The 13,994-nt window shown below is 37.1% G+C and overlaps 1 protein-coding gene across 1 annotated transcript in view; it reads left to right on the top strand.

Annotated features, from left to right (window-relative positions):
- ABITRAM (actin binding transcription modulator) overlaps positions 1–13,994 on the top strand; it is a 120,626-nt gene that overhangs the window by 46,960 nt on the left and 59,672 nt on the right. Inside the window, exon 2 of the mRNA XM_068128679.2 lies at positions 13,324–13,375. Coding sequence (XP_067984780.1) covers positions 13,324–13,375 — 52 coding nt within the window. The remainder of the gene's footprint in view (positions 1–13,323; positions 13,376–13,994) is intronic.

Raw genomic sequence — 13,994 nt, 5'->3', positions numbered from 1 at the left:
ATTACGCTTTAGAATTACCCTTTAGAATTACCCTTTAGAATTACGCTTTCGAATTACCCTTTAGAATTACCCTTTAGAATTACCCTTTAGAATTACCCTTTAGAATTACCCTTTATAATTACCCTTTATAATTACACTTCAGAATTACCGTTTAGAACCATTTAGAATTACCCTTTCGAATTACCCTTTAGAATTACCCTTTATAATTACTCTTTAGAATTACCCTTTATAACTACACTTTAGAATTACCCTTTAGAACCATTTAGAATTACCCTTTAGAATTACCCTTTGGAATTACCCTTTAGAATTACCCGTTAGAATTACTCTTCAGAATTACCCTTTAGAATTACCCTTTAGAACCATTTAGAATTACCCTTTAGAATTACCCATTAGAATCACCCTTTAGAATTACCCTTTAGAATTACACGTTAGAATTACACTTTGGAATCACCCTTTAGAATTACCCTTTGGAATTACACTTTAGAATCACCCTTTAGAATCACCCTTTAGAATCACCCTTTAGAATTACACTTTAGAATTACACTTTAGAATTACACTTTAGAATTAGACTTTAGAATCACCCTTTAGAATTACAGTTTAGAATTACCCTTTAGAATTACCCTTTAGAATTACCCTTTAGAATTACAGTTTAGAATTACACTTTAGAATTACCCTTTAGAATTACCCTTTAGAATTACCCTTTAGAATTACAGTTTAGAATTACACTTTAGAATTACCCTTTAGAATTACACTTTAGAATTACAGTTTAGAATTACCCTTTAGAATTACCCTTTAGAATTACACTTTAGAATTACAGTTTAGAATTACAGTTTAGAATTACCCTTTAGAATTACCCTTTAGAATTACCCTTTAGAATTACAGTTTAGAATTACACTTTAGAATTACCCTTTAGAATTACCCTTTAGAATTACCCTTTAGAATTACAGTTTAGAATTACACTTTAGAATTACCCTTTAGAATTACACTTTAGAATTACAGTTTAGAATTACCCTTTAGAATTACCCTTTAGAATTACACTTTAGAATTACAGTTTAGAATTACAGTTTAGAATTACCCTTTAGAATTACCCTTTAGAATTACCCTTTAGAATTACACTTTAGAATTACACTTTAGAATTACACTTTCGAATCACCCTTTAGAATTACACTTTAGAATTACACTTTAGAATTACACTTTAGAATTACACTTTAGAATTACACTTTAGAATTACACTTTAGAATTACACTTTAGAATTACACTTTAGAATTACACTTTAGAATTACACTTTAGAATCACCCTTTAGAATTACACTTTGGAATTACACTTTAGAATTAGACTTTAGAATTACACTTTAGAATTACACTTTCGAATTAGACTTTAGAATTACACTTTAGAATTACACTTTGGAATCACCCTTTAGAATCACCCTTTAGAATTACACTTTAGAATTAGACTTTAGAATTACACTTTAGAATTACACTTTAGAATTACACTTTAGAATCACCCTTTAGAATCACCCTTTAGAATTACACTTTAGAATTACACTTTAGAATTACCCTTTAGAATTACACTTTAGAATTACACTTTAGAATTACACTTTAGAATTACCCTTTAGAATTACACTTTAGAATTACACTTTAGAATTACCCTTTAGAATTACACTTTAGAATTACCCTTTAGAATTACACTTTAGAATTACACTTTAGAATTACAGTTTAGAATTACACTTTAGAATTACCCTTTAGAATTACACTTTAGAATTACACTTTAGAATTACAGTTTAGAACCATTTAGAATTACACTTTAGAACCATCTGGAATTACCCTTTAGAATTACACTTTAGAATTACCCTTTAGAATTACACTTTAGAATTACCCTTTAGAATTACACTTTAGAATTACAGTTTAGAACCATTTAGAATTACACTTTAGAACCATCTGGAATTACCCTTTAGAATTACACTTTAGAATTACCCTTTAGAATTACAGTTTAGAATTACAGTTTAGAATTACACTTTAGAATTACCCTTTAGAATTACACTTTAGAATTACCCTTTGGAATTACACTTTAGAATTACACTTTAGAATTACACTTTAGAATTACACTTTAGAATTACACTTTAGAATTACACTTTAGAATTACACTTTAGAATTACCCTTTAGAATTACACTTTAGAATTACACTTTAGAATTACCCTTTAGAATTACACTTTAGAATTACACTTTAGAATTACACTTTAGAATTACACTTTAGAATTACACTTTAGAATTACACTTTAGAATTACACTTTAGAATTACACTTTAGAATTACCCTTTAGAATTACACTTTAGAATTACACTTTAGAATTACACTTTAGAATTACCCTTTAGAATTACAGTTTAGAATTACCCTTTAGAATTACCCTTTAGAATTACCCTTTAGAATTACAGTTTAGAATTACACTTTAGAATTACCCTTTAGAATTACACTTTAGAATTACACTTTAGAATTACCCTTTAGAATTACAGTTTAGAATTACACTTTAGAATTACCCTTTAGAATTACACTTTAGAATTACACTTTAGAATTACACTTTAGAATTACACTTTAGAATTACAGTTTAGAATTACCCTTTAGAATTACCCTTTAGAATTACAGTTTAGAATTACCCTTTAGAATTACCCTTTAGAATTACCCTTTAGAATTACCCTTTAGAATTACCCTTTAGAATTACCCTTTAGAATTACACTTTAGAATTACCCTTTAGAATTACCCTTTAGAATTACAGTTTAGAATTACCCTTTAGAATTACCCTTTAGAATTACCCTTTAGAATTACAGTTTAGAATTACAGTTTAGAATTACCCTTTAGAATTACCCTTTAGAATTACCCTTTAGAATTACCCTTTAGAATTACAGTTTAGAATTACCCTTTAGAATTACCCTTTAGAATTACAGTTTAGAATTACCCTTTAGAATTACCCTTTAGAATTACCCTTTAGAATTACCCTTTAGAATTACCCTTTAGAATTACCCTTTAGAATTACCCTTTAGAATTACACTTTAGAATTACCCTTTAGAATTACCCTTTAGAATTACCCTTTAGAATTACCCTTTAGAATTACCCTTTAGAATTACCCTTTAGAATTACACTTTAGAATTACCCTTTAGAATTACCCTTTAGAATTACCCTTTAGAATTACCCTTTAGAATTACACTTTAGAATTACCCTTTAGAATTACCCTTTAGAATTACAGTTTAGAATTACCCTTTAGAATTACCCTTTAGAATTACCCTTTAGAATTACAGTTTAGAATTACACTTTAGAATTACCCTTTAGAATTACCCTTTAGAATTACAGTTTAGAATTACCCTTTAGAATTACCCTTTAGAATTACCCTTTAGAATTACACTTTAGAATTACACTTTAGAATTACCCTTTAGAATTACCCTTTAGAATTACACTTTAGAATCACCCTTTAGAATTACCCTTTAGAATTACCCTTTAGAATTACACTTTAGAATTACACTTTAGAATTACACTTTAGAATTACCCTTTAGAATTACACTTTAGAATTACACTTTAGAATTACCCTTTAGAATTACAGTTTAGAACCATTTAGAATTACACTTTAGGACCATCTGGAATTACCCTTTAGAATTACACTTTAGAATCACCCTTTAGAATTACACTTTAGAATTACACTTTAGAATTACCCTTTAGAATTACACTTTAGAATTACACTTTAGAATTACCCTTTAGAATTACAGTTTAGAACCATTTAGAATTACACTTTAGAACCATCTGGAATTACCCTTTAGAATTACCCTTTAGAATTACACTTTAGAATTACACTTTAGAATTACCCTTTAGAATTACACTTTAGAATTACACTTTAGAATTACACTTTAGAATTACACTTTAGAATTACACTTTAGAATTACACTTTAGAATTACACTTTAGAATTACACTTTAGAATTACCCTTTAGAATTACACTTTAGAATTACACTTTAGAATTACACTTTAGAATTACCCTTTAGAATTACAGTTTAGAATTACCCTTTAGAATTACCCTTTAGAATTACCCTTTAGAATTACAGTTTAGAATTACACTTTAGAATTACCCTTTAGAATTACACTTTAGAATTACACTTTAGAATTACCCTTTAGAATTACAGTTTAGAATTACACTTTAGAATTACCCTTTAGAATTACACTTTAGAATTACACTTTAGAATTACACTTTAGAATTACACTTTAGAATTACAGTTTAGAATTACCCTTTAGAATTACCCTTTAGAATTACAGTTTAGAATTACCCTTTAGAATTACCCTTTAGAATTACCCTTTAGAATTACCCTTTAGAATTACCCTTTAGAATTACCCTTTAGAATTACACTTTAGAATTACCCTTTAGAATTACCCTTTAGAATTACAGTTTAGAATTACCCTTTAGAATTACCCTTTAGAATTACCCTTTAGAATTACAGTTTAGAATTACAGTTTAGAATTACCCTTTAGAATTACCCTTTAGAATTACCCTTTAGAATTACCCTTTAGAATTACAGTTTAGAATTACCCTTTAGAATTACCCTTTAGAATTACAGTTTAGAATTACCCTTTAGAATTACCCTTTAGAATTACCCTTTAGAATTACCCTTTAGAATTACCCTTTAGAATTACCCTTTAGAATTACCCTTTAGAATTACACTTTAGAATTACCCTTTAGAATTACCCTTTAGAATTACCCTTTAGAATTACCCTTTAGAATTACCCTTTAGAATTACCCTTTAGAATTACACTTTAGAATTACCCTTTAGAATTACCCTTTAGAATTACCCTTTAGAATTACCCTTTAGAATTACACTTTAGAATTACCCTTTAGAATTACCCTTTAGAATTACAGTTTAGAATTACCCTTTAGAATTACCCTTTAGAATTACCCTTTAGAATTACAGTTTAGAATTACACTTTAGAATTACCCTTTAGAATTACCCTTTAGAATTACAGTTTAGAATTACCCTTTAGAATTACCCTTTAGAATTACCCTTTAGAATTACACTTTAGAATTACACTTTAGAATTACCCTTTAGAATTACCCTTTAGAATTACACTTTAGAATCACCCTTTAGAATTACCCTTTAGAATTACCCTTTAGAATTACACTTTAGAATTACACTTTAGAATTACACTTTAGAATTACCCTTTAGAATTACACTTTAGAATTACACTTTAGAATTACCCTTTAGAATTACAGTTTAGAACCATTTAGAATTACACTTTAGGACCATCTGGAATTACCCTTTAGAATTACACTTTAGAATCACCCTTTAGAATTACACTTTAGAATTACACTTTAGAATTACCCTTTAGAATTACACTTTAGAATTACACTTTAGAATTACCCTTTAGAATTACAGTTTAGAACCATTTAGAATTACACTTTAGAACCATCTGGAATTACCCTTTAGAATTACACTTTAGAATTACCCTTTAGAATTACACTTTAGAATTACACTTTAGAATTACCCTTTAGAATTACACTTTAGAATTACACTTTAGAATTACCCTTTAGAATTACAGTTTAGAACCATTTAGAATTACACTTTAGAACCATCTGGAATCACCCTTTAGAATTACACTTTAGAATTACACTTTAGAATTACACTTTAGAATTACACTTTAGAATTACCCTTTAGAATTACACTTTAGAATTACCCTTTAGAATTACCCTTTAGAATTACACTTTAGAATTACACTTTAGAATTACCCTTTAGAATTACACTTTAGAATTACACTTTAGAATTACCCTTTAGAATTACAGTTTAGAACCATTTAGAATTACCCTTGAGAACCCTTCAGAATTACCCTTTAGAATTACCTTGATGTGATGCGGTAATCTTGATGTGATGATCTTGCTGGGGTAATCTTGATGCGGTTATCTTGATGCGGTTATCTTGTTGTGGTTATCTTGATGCGATAAGATAGATGTGATATTATTTATGCGATGATGCGGTAATCTTGATGTGTTGATCTTGCTTGGGTAATCTTGTTGTGGTTATCTTGATGCGATAAGATAGATGTGATATTCTTTTTGCGATGACGCGGTAATCTTGATGCGATGATCTTGCTGGGGTAATCTTGATGCATTAATCTTGATGTGATACGATAGTTGTGATATTCTTTTTGCGATGATGTGGTAATCTTGATGTGATTATCTTGCTGGGGTAATCTTCATGTGGTAATCTTGATGTGATTAGCTTGCTGAGGTAATTTTGATGTGGTAATATTGATGTGATTATCTTGCTAGGGTTATCTTGCTGGGGTAATATTGATGCGGTAATCTTGATGTGATTATCTTGCTGGGGTAATCTTGATTTGGTAATCTTCATGTGATTATCTTAATGTGGTAATCTTGCTGGGGTAATCTTGATGTGGTCATCTTGATGTGGTCATCTTGCTGGGGTAATCTTTATGCGGTCATCTTGATGTGGTAATCTTTCTGGGGTAATCTTGATGCCATCATCTTGATGTGATTATCTTGCTGCGGTCATCTTGGTGTGATTATCTTGCTGGGGTAATCTTGATGCGGTAATCATGATGCGGTAATCTTGATGGGATAATCTTGATGCGGTAATCTTGATGTGATTATCTTAATGTGGTAATCTTGCTGGGGTAATCTTGATGTGGTAATCTTGATGTGGTCATCTTGCTGGGGTAATCGTTATGCGGTCATCTTGATGTGGTAATCTTTCTGGGGTAATCTTGATTCCATCATCTTGATGTGATTATCTTGCTGCCGTCATCTTGATGTGATTATCTTGCTGCCGTCATCTTGGTGTGATTATCTTGCTGGGGTAATCTTGCTGGGGTAATCTTGCTCGGGTAATCTTGCTGGGGTAATCTTGCTGGGGTAATCTTGCTGGGGTAATCTTGATGCGGTAATCTTGATGCGGTAATCTTGATGCGGTAATCTTGATGGGGTAATCTTGATGTGATAATCTTTCTGGGGTAATCTTGATGCCGTCATCTTGATGCGATTATCTTGCTGGGGTAATCTGTGCTGGGGTAATCTTTGCTGGGGTCATCTTGATGCGGTAATCTTGATGCGGTAATCTTCCTGTGATTATCTTGCTGGGGTAATCTTGATGTGATTATCTTGATGTGGTAATCCTGATGTGATTATCTTGATGTGTAATCTTGATGTGATTATCTTGATGTGATTATCTTGATGTGGTAATCTTGATGTAATTATCTTGAGGTGATTATCTTGCTGAGGTAATCTTGATGTGATTATCTTGATGTGGTAATCTTGATGTGGTAATCTTGATGTGATTATCTTGATGTGATTATCTTGATGTGATTATCTTGATGTGGTAATCTTGATGTGATTATCTTGATGTGGTAATCTTGATGTGGTAATCTTGATGTGGTAATCTTGATGTGGTAATCTTGATGTGGTAATCTTGATGTGGTAATCTTGATGTGGTAATCTTGATGTGGTAATCTTGATGTGGTAATCTTGATGTGGTAATCTTGATGTGGTAATCTTGATGTGATTATCTTGATGTGATTATCTTGATGTGGTAATCTTGATGTGATTATCTTGATGTGGTAATCTTGATGTGGTAATCTTGATGTGATTATCTTGATGTGGTAATCTTGATGTGGTAATCTTGATGCGGTAATCTTGATGCGGTAATCTTGATGTGATAATGTTGCTGCGATAATCTTGATGCGATAAGACTGATGTGATGTTCTCCATGTGATAAGGTTGATGTGATAATCTTGAGGCGATATGGTTGATGCAATAAGATCGTTTTTTTTTTTTTTTTGTGTATACAAGATTGAGGCTCGTGAAAGAGCTAACATTAATCACACAAAAAGTCAAACCGACACTTAAAACACAAAATAAGGGGAGTGGAACACAAGATGGGGAGAGAGGGGGAAGGACACAAACACAACATTTGAGAGCAAGACACCGAGAGAAATGTGGGAGGGGGAGGGCTTGGGGGGAGGTGGTAGAGGTTTGAAACATATCAACACTGCAAGGACTTCCAGGAAAGAAGTTGGAATTTCCAAAAAGAAAAGTGTATCTGGGGTGAAAATTAGCGGGGGTAGAAAATATCAAGGTTTTGGATGGGGGAAGATAAGAGATGGTGGTGAACAGCTGTTTTAAAGACTTGGAGGGAGGAGTGGGATTGAAGGGAGTGGGGGAGTTTGTTCCAGAGGCGGGTGAAAAGGGGAATGAAAGAGTGAAGGTGAGCAGAGAGCCTAGATTTTGGCAGTTTAACCATAAGAGGGTTGCAGGCAGATCTTGTGCGACCTCTAGGAATATTAGGGGGACAGAGCACAGAGCGAGCTGGGGGAGAAAGGCGGGAGAGGAGTCGGTAGAAGACAGAAACACCACCAACCTGCCTGCGGTGAGTGAGTGAAAGGCCCTCGGAGTTAACTTCATCGCAGGAGATTCCAATGATTCTGAAAGCTTTGGTTTCAACAGCGTGAAGACGAGCTAGGTGTGAGGCAGGAGCACCGTCCAGAGGGGGGAGGGGGGGGGGGACGACAGTATTCCATTGAGCTGTGGATGAAAGCCTTGTATGTGGTGAGGAGCTCAGGTGTGCCAAGGAAGGACTTCGCACGACGGAGAATGCCCAGTCGGCAACTGGCTTTGGAGGCCAGCTTGGAAATGTGGTTTTCCCAAGAAAGATCATGGCAGATAGTGAGACCGAAAAGCTTGAGCGACAGAACTTATTGGAGAGGATTGTTGAGAAAGTAGATTGGAGGGTTTTCCAGTCGGTCTTTTCGGAGAGACATAGTAAGAGTGTGGGATTTGTCAGGATTGAAGACATGTTCCACTTGCTTGACCAGTCTGTGATTTTGTCCAGGTCTGCAGAGAGTGAGGAGACTGCAGACTGCTGATCTGAGGGATGAGGAATGGAGCGGCAGATAGTGGAGTCATCAGCAAAGAGAGAGAGAGGATTTTCCAGAGAGTCGGAGAGATAATTGATGAAGACCAGAAATAGCACAGGGCCCAGAACACTACCTTGGGGAACTCCAGCCAGAACAGGAAGGGGAGATGAGAGAAATCCATTCAGGGCCACACGTTGCGTATGACCAGAGAGGAAGTCCGCAAGCCATGAGTGGAGATTTCCATGGATACCATAGGAGGAGAGTTTGGTGAGCAGAGCTGTGTGCCAGACCGTATCAAAGGCACGTGATATGCCAAGGGAGACAGCTCTGATTTCCTGTTTGGCATTGAGGACCTCCATCCATTGTTGAGACAGCAGAAGCAACATGTCCAGAGTAGAATGACCTTGTCTGAATCCAAATTGATGATCAGAGATCAAGCCATTGGAGAAGAAGGATTTGGTATCCAAAGCAATGATGGATTCCATGACTTTGCTGATAATTGGGAGCAGGCTGATTGGTCTGTAGTTGCAAGGATCTGTTTTTGCACCTTTTTTGTGTAAAGCAGTGATGTTTGCTGATTACCAAGATGCTGGCAGATGACCTTGAGCAAAGGAGAGGGTGAAAAGAACTGAGAGGGTGGGATAGAGCGGCAGAGCAGGATTTTAGGACCCTTGGGCTGATGCCGTCTGGTCCAGTTGCAGAATCAGAGTCGAGGTTTGACAAAAACGTGTCCACCTTGTCAGGAGAGAAGGACACAGAGTCCAGGAGCAGTTGGGTTTGACTGGGAAAGGTGGGAACAGAGAGAGATGGGTTTGGGACACAAGATTTTGAGGCAAACACAGAGTTGAGGCATTCGGCTTTGTCACGTGCAGTGTCAACTGTGTAGCCATTTGAGGTAAGGGAGGGGATGGATGGGGAACAAACACCAGAAACGGATTTGACCAGACGCCACCAGGATTTGGAGGAAGGAGACAGGTTTGAGAGTTCAATCTTGAGTGTGGAGAGATAGTGCTTCCTGGCACTCCTGAGGGCAGACACACACTTGTTCCGAGCTTGGTGGAAGGAACTGAGATTGCCTTCAGTTGGATTTGCCTTCCAAGAGGCAAAGGCAAGTTGTTTCAGGGCAACTGCCTCACCACAAGATTCAGTGTACCATGGACGGGAGGAAGGTACGACGACTGAAGACGAGATGGGATAAATCTGTGCATGAGAGAGTGCAGTTTGCTTTGGAAGAATTCCCAGGAAGAATTGATGTCAGAGGCAGTAGAGATGGGAGACCAGTCCAGATGATTAATGGCTGCTTGCAAACCGTGCCAGTCAGCCTGAGTGAAATGCCAGACTCGTCGGCGCTGAGGAGGCTCTCTGAGAATGGCCAGAGAGATGTCCACTTTAACAAGCACATGATCAGAAGAACCGATTGGAGCAGAAGAAGAGCAGCAGACATTTACAGGGAAGTTTGTCATAACCAAGTCTAGAAGAGAAGATACTCCATTGACTGAGATCCGGGTCAGGAAATTGACAGATTGTGTCAGTCCCAATGAGTCACAGAAGTCCTTTGCTGAGGTGCCATGGTTGGTGAGAGATGAACCCACACCCAGCCAGCTGGCATGATGACAGTTGAAGTCGCCACATATGAGGAAGAGAGAGTTTGGATGAGTTGATAGAAGTTGGTCCATGTTGTCAGACAGCGAAATGTAAATGGAGTCATCACTGTTTGGAGGACGGTACAGAACACATATGAACAAAAGGTGGGAGCGGAGAGGAAGCCGTAGCCAGAGGTACTCCTGGGGGTGGGGTGGAGAGAGGGCAGTGCAAGGAGAGTGAGGAAGAGAGTTTTTGATAAAGATAGCCACCCCACCACCAGGACGAGGCTTAGGTCTATCATACCGGAGGAGGGAGTAACCAGGAAGAGATATTAAGGAATCGGAGACATCTTGAAGGAGGAAGGTTTCTGTTAAGCAGATCAAGTCTGGATTGTCAGAAGCAACCTGAATGGAGAGATCAATCAGGTTTGAGCGAAGGCCCCGGATGTTTGAGGTCCATACCGTTAATGAGGAGAGAGGGGGAGCATCGGGTGCAGGACAGGGGAGGTGAGGGGTAGGGTCAGAGGAAGGATGAGAGGGGGATGTAGGGAGAGCAGTTGATAGTGTGTCAGAGATTACAGAAGAGTTACAAGAGAGGGAAGGATGAGGAGGATGAAAGGTTTGATGGTGATGGGATGAGTCACAGTGAGGGGTTGTTTGAGGGGGGGCAGAGGTAAATAGAAGGTTGGGGGAGGTGGAGGTATGAGATAGAAGGGAGACGAAGTGGGGAGGAGGCAGCTTTGAGGAGGAGGTGGGAGGGGGGAGAATTTGGGAGGGATGGTTGGGGGGGAGGGGTTAGGGGGGAGTTGTTCGGGTTGGGGTTGTTATAGGTTAGGATGTTAGGATGTGATATTCTTCATGTGATAAGGTTGATGTGATATTCTTTATGTGATAAGGTTGATGCGAAAATCTTGCTGCGATATGGTTGATGCAATAAGATAGATGTGATATTCCTCATGTGATAAGATAGATGTGATATTCCGCATGTGATATGGTTGATGTGATAAGATAGATGTGATATTCCGCATGTGATAAGGTTGATGTAATACTCTTTATGCGGTGATATTGATGTGGTATGGTTGATGCGATAACGTTGATGCTCAAGTTTTTCTCTTCGTTTTCGGCACATGGATCCTAATATTTATTTTGACCGATACGCTATGAAAAATTATATCCTTTTCCTTGTACTGTACCTCTACATTTAACTTGCTTTCTTTGTATTTCATTGTCATTTTTTAGTTCAAATAGACTCAATTAAAATATCACGTAAAGGAACTTTGGGTCTAATCATAAGAAAACAGAGTTCCCATCGTTTTAGATTACGTTTTTTCATTATTTTCCCCTTTTGTGTTGTAAAAATTTTCGTTTTGTTATCATGTTCGAAACCAGGCTGACTATCTATTCACCCTCCTCCCAGAACCCCCTCCCTCCTTCCACCCCTCCTTTGTACTCTCAACTGCCTGGATAGATGAATCAGAAAGGCATCACAGTAATGAAATTGCAAAGAACATCACGAACCTTTGAACCGCATGTTGATTAGCAAATTCAAAATGTAATAGGAATCATAATTTGGACCAGGGAAACAACGACTGCATTGTGCCAAATGAAAAGATTTTACAAAAGCTTGTTGACTGTTGACATTTTAGCACTTATAAATGCCCAATCACAGTTGAACAAATGTGCCTTTGTGAAACCCGGGCAACTGAGCAAACAGAAGGCCATGAGCCTTTGCCACACGCTTCTCACACTCGTGGTCTTTCCATGGATATGACCAGCACGATATGTGTTATAATCTATATAGTGGAGAGAATTTTCCATTTGCTCAATCTCCGACATGCGTATGTTCGGTTAAAGCCATTTGACCCAAAAGTAAAACGACATTCCATAATTTTTGAAACTGCCATGTCGAATTATTCCAAAGCAGAGCAGGCTTCGGTGGTGTGTATTTATTGTTTCACATTCTATCAGAATAGCTGCTGTTATGATGGCTGCTTGCCTTGTTCGTTCGCTTATAACGCTTGCCCTCTTTTTTTTTTCTGCCCTCTTTCCTCCATCTCCGTGAAATGTCGAATGACATATTGTTTTGGTAGCAAGTGTATGTCCAGTTATTGATTTAAAAAAATTAATTAATTTTAAGTTGCAGCAAATGAGAGCTGTTTGGAGGCAAAAGTACAAAAGTGTGAATTCAAAAGTCTCGGGCACCGTGCCAGGCTTCTTGGAATCCAATTTGGTGTGCGTATTCACAGTTCAAGGGCATGGGCCTTCTGGCAAGATTTATGTTTTGTTTTGTTATTTTGTTTGTACGTTTATTTCTGCGCTTTGTTCCAGGGAATCTGGGAACTACGTCACATGGAATAACGAGGCCCGCTTCGAGCGGCAGCTGGGTCCACATAAAATGGCCATCGGTTGCAATCAAATGTGGCCAAGAACAAAGAGGCTTGTGAAAGTGCCCCATCGGACAATGAGATTAATGTTTATGGATGAGCAAGATGGTTTTCTGCATAATTTATGCAAGAGGCATTTTGGAGAGAAACAGGGAGGGGTAGGGAAACGTGGCATTGGCATCCCCGTGGATCTTTGTTGCTCGCTGCTGTTTTTCTTTCGCCCTTTTGTTTTAGCCCACCGAGCTCGGCTTACGAAGGCCCAAAAGGGGTAACGCTCTCGGTCGGAACAAAGGACGCAAAATAAAGGTTTATTCTGCTCTGGTGTTTTTGTATTCCTCGTGTGTCGGCGTGATGTGGGTAACGGCTTTGCGGGTGTGGAGATGTTAATGCACCATCTTGCTTTTTTTTTTTTTGGAACTTTTTGCCTTTTTGGTAACTTCTGGATGTGCGCGTGTCCCATGCAGATTTGAAGGGACGTCAGTTTGAGGATCACTGTGTTCTGCAACATTCCAACAGGCAAGGCTTTTGGGACAACCACCTAAAACCAGATACCTCCCACGCGTAGATTTGTTGTATTACAGATCCTGCTTGTTTAATCACCTATCCGAGTGTATGTCCTCATGTCCCGCTATATTTTGCATGACATTGCTTTACTCCCTCAGTTATAGGATGGTTATTTCATGATTTGATGTATTTTTTCTGAAACTTTTTTTTCTGTTGAATTGCAGTTGTCTTCCTTCATTTTTGCTATCTAATTAACAGAGCACCACCGAGCAACAGCAGGGGTTGCGCTGAGAGTGAGTGTAGGCCTGTGAAGTTGGGATGAGGAGGGGAGGGATGGGGTAAGAAGCTTGTGAGTGTTGGGTAGAACAAGACTGTTGGAGGGAAGGTGGGTTGAGATTTGTGAAGGATAATAAAATATGGAAATTATCTCAATTACCTGAAAAAGCAAACAATTATTTTTACTTCTAATAACCTTTTGTGTTATTTGATTATTATTTTTCTTTCTCTGATTTCTCGTATGACTTTTGATGTCTTTTTATTATTATTATTTTCTTTTATTATATAATGCCTTGTCTCCATTAGCAAGTTTGAAGCTATCCCTTTCGGTGCTGGAATCTGCCTGAGCTCCAAA

This window comes from Myxine glutinosa, chromosome 1 (assembly GCF_964187855.1).
Source record: "Myxine glutinosa chromosome 1, kmMyxGlut1.1, whole genome shotgun sequence".
Taxonomy (NCBI): domain Eukaryota; kingdom Metazoa; phylum Chordata; class Myxini; order Myxiniformes; family Myxinidae; genus Myxine; species Myxine glutinosa.
Note: the sequence above shows the minus strand (reverse complement) of the source record. Positions and strands in the feature narration are given on the sequence as shown.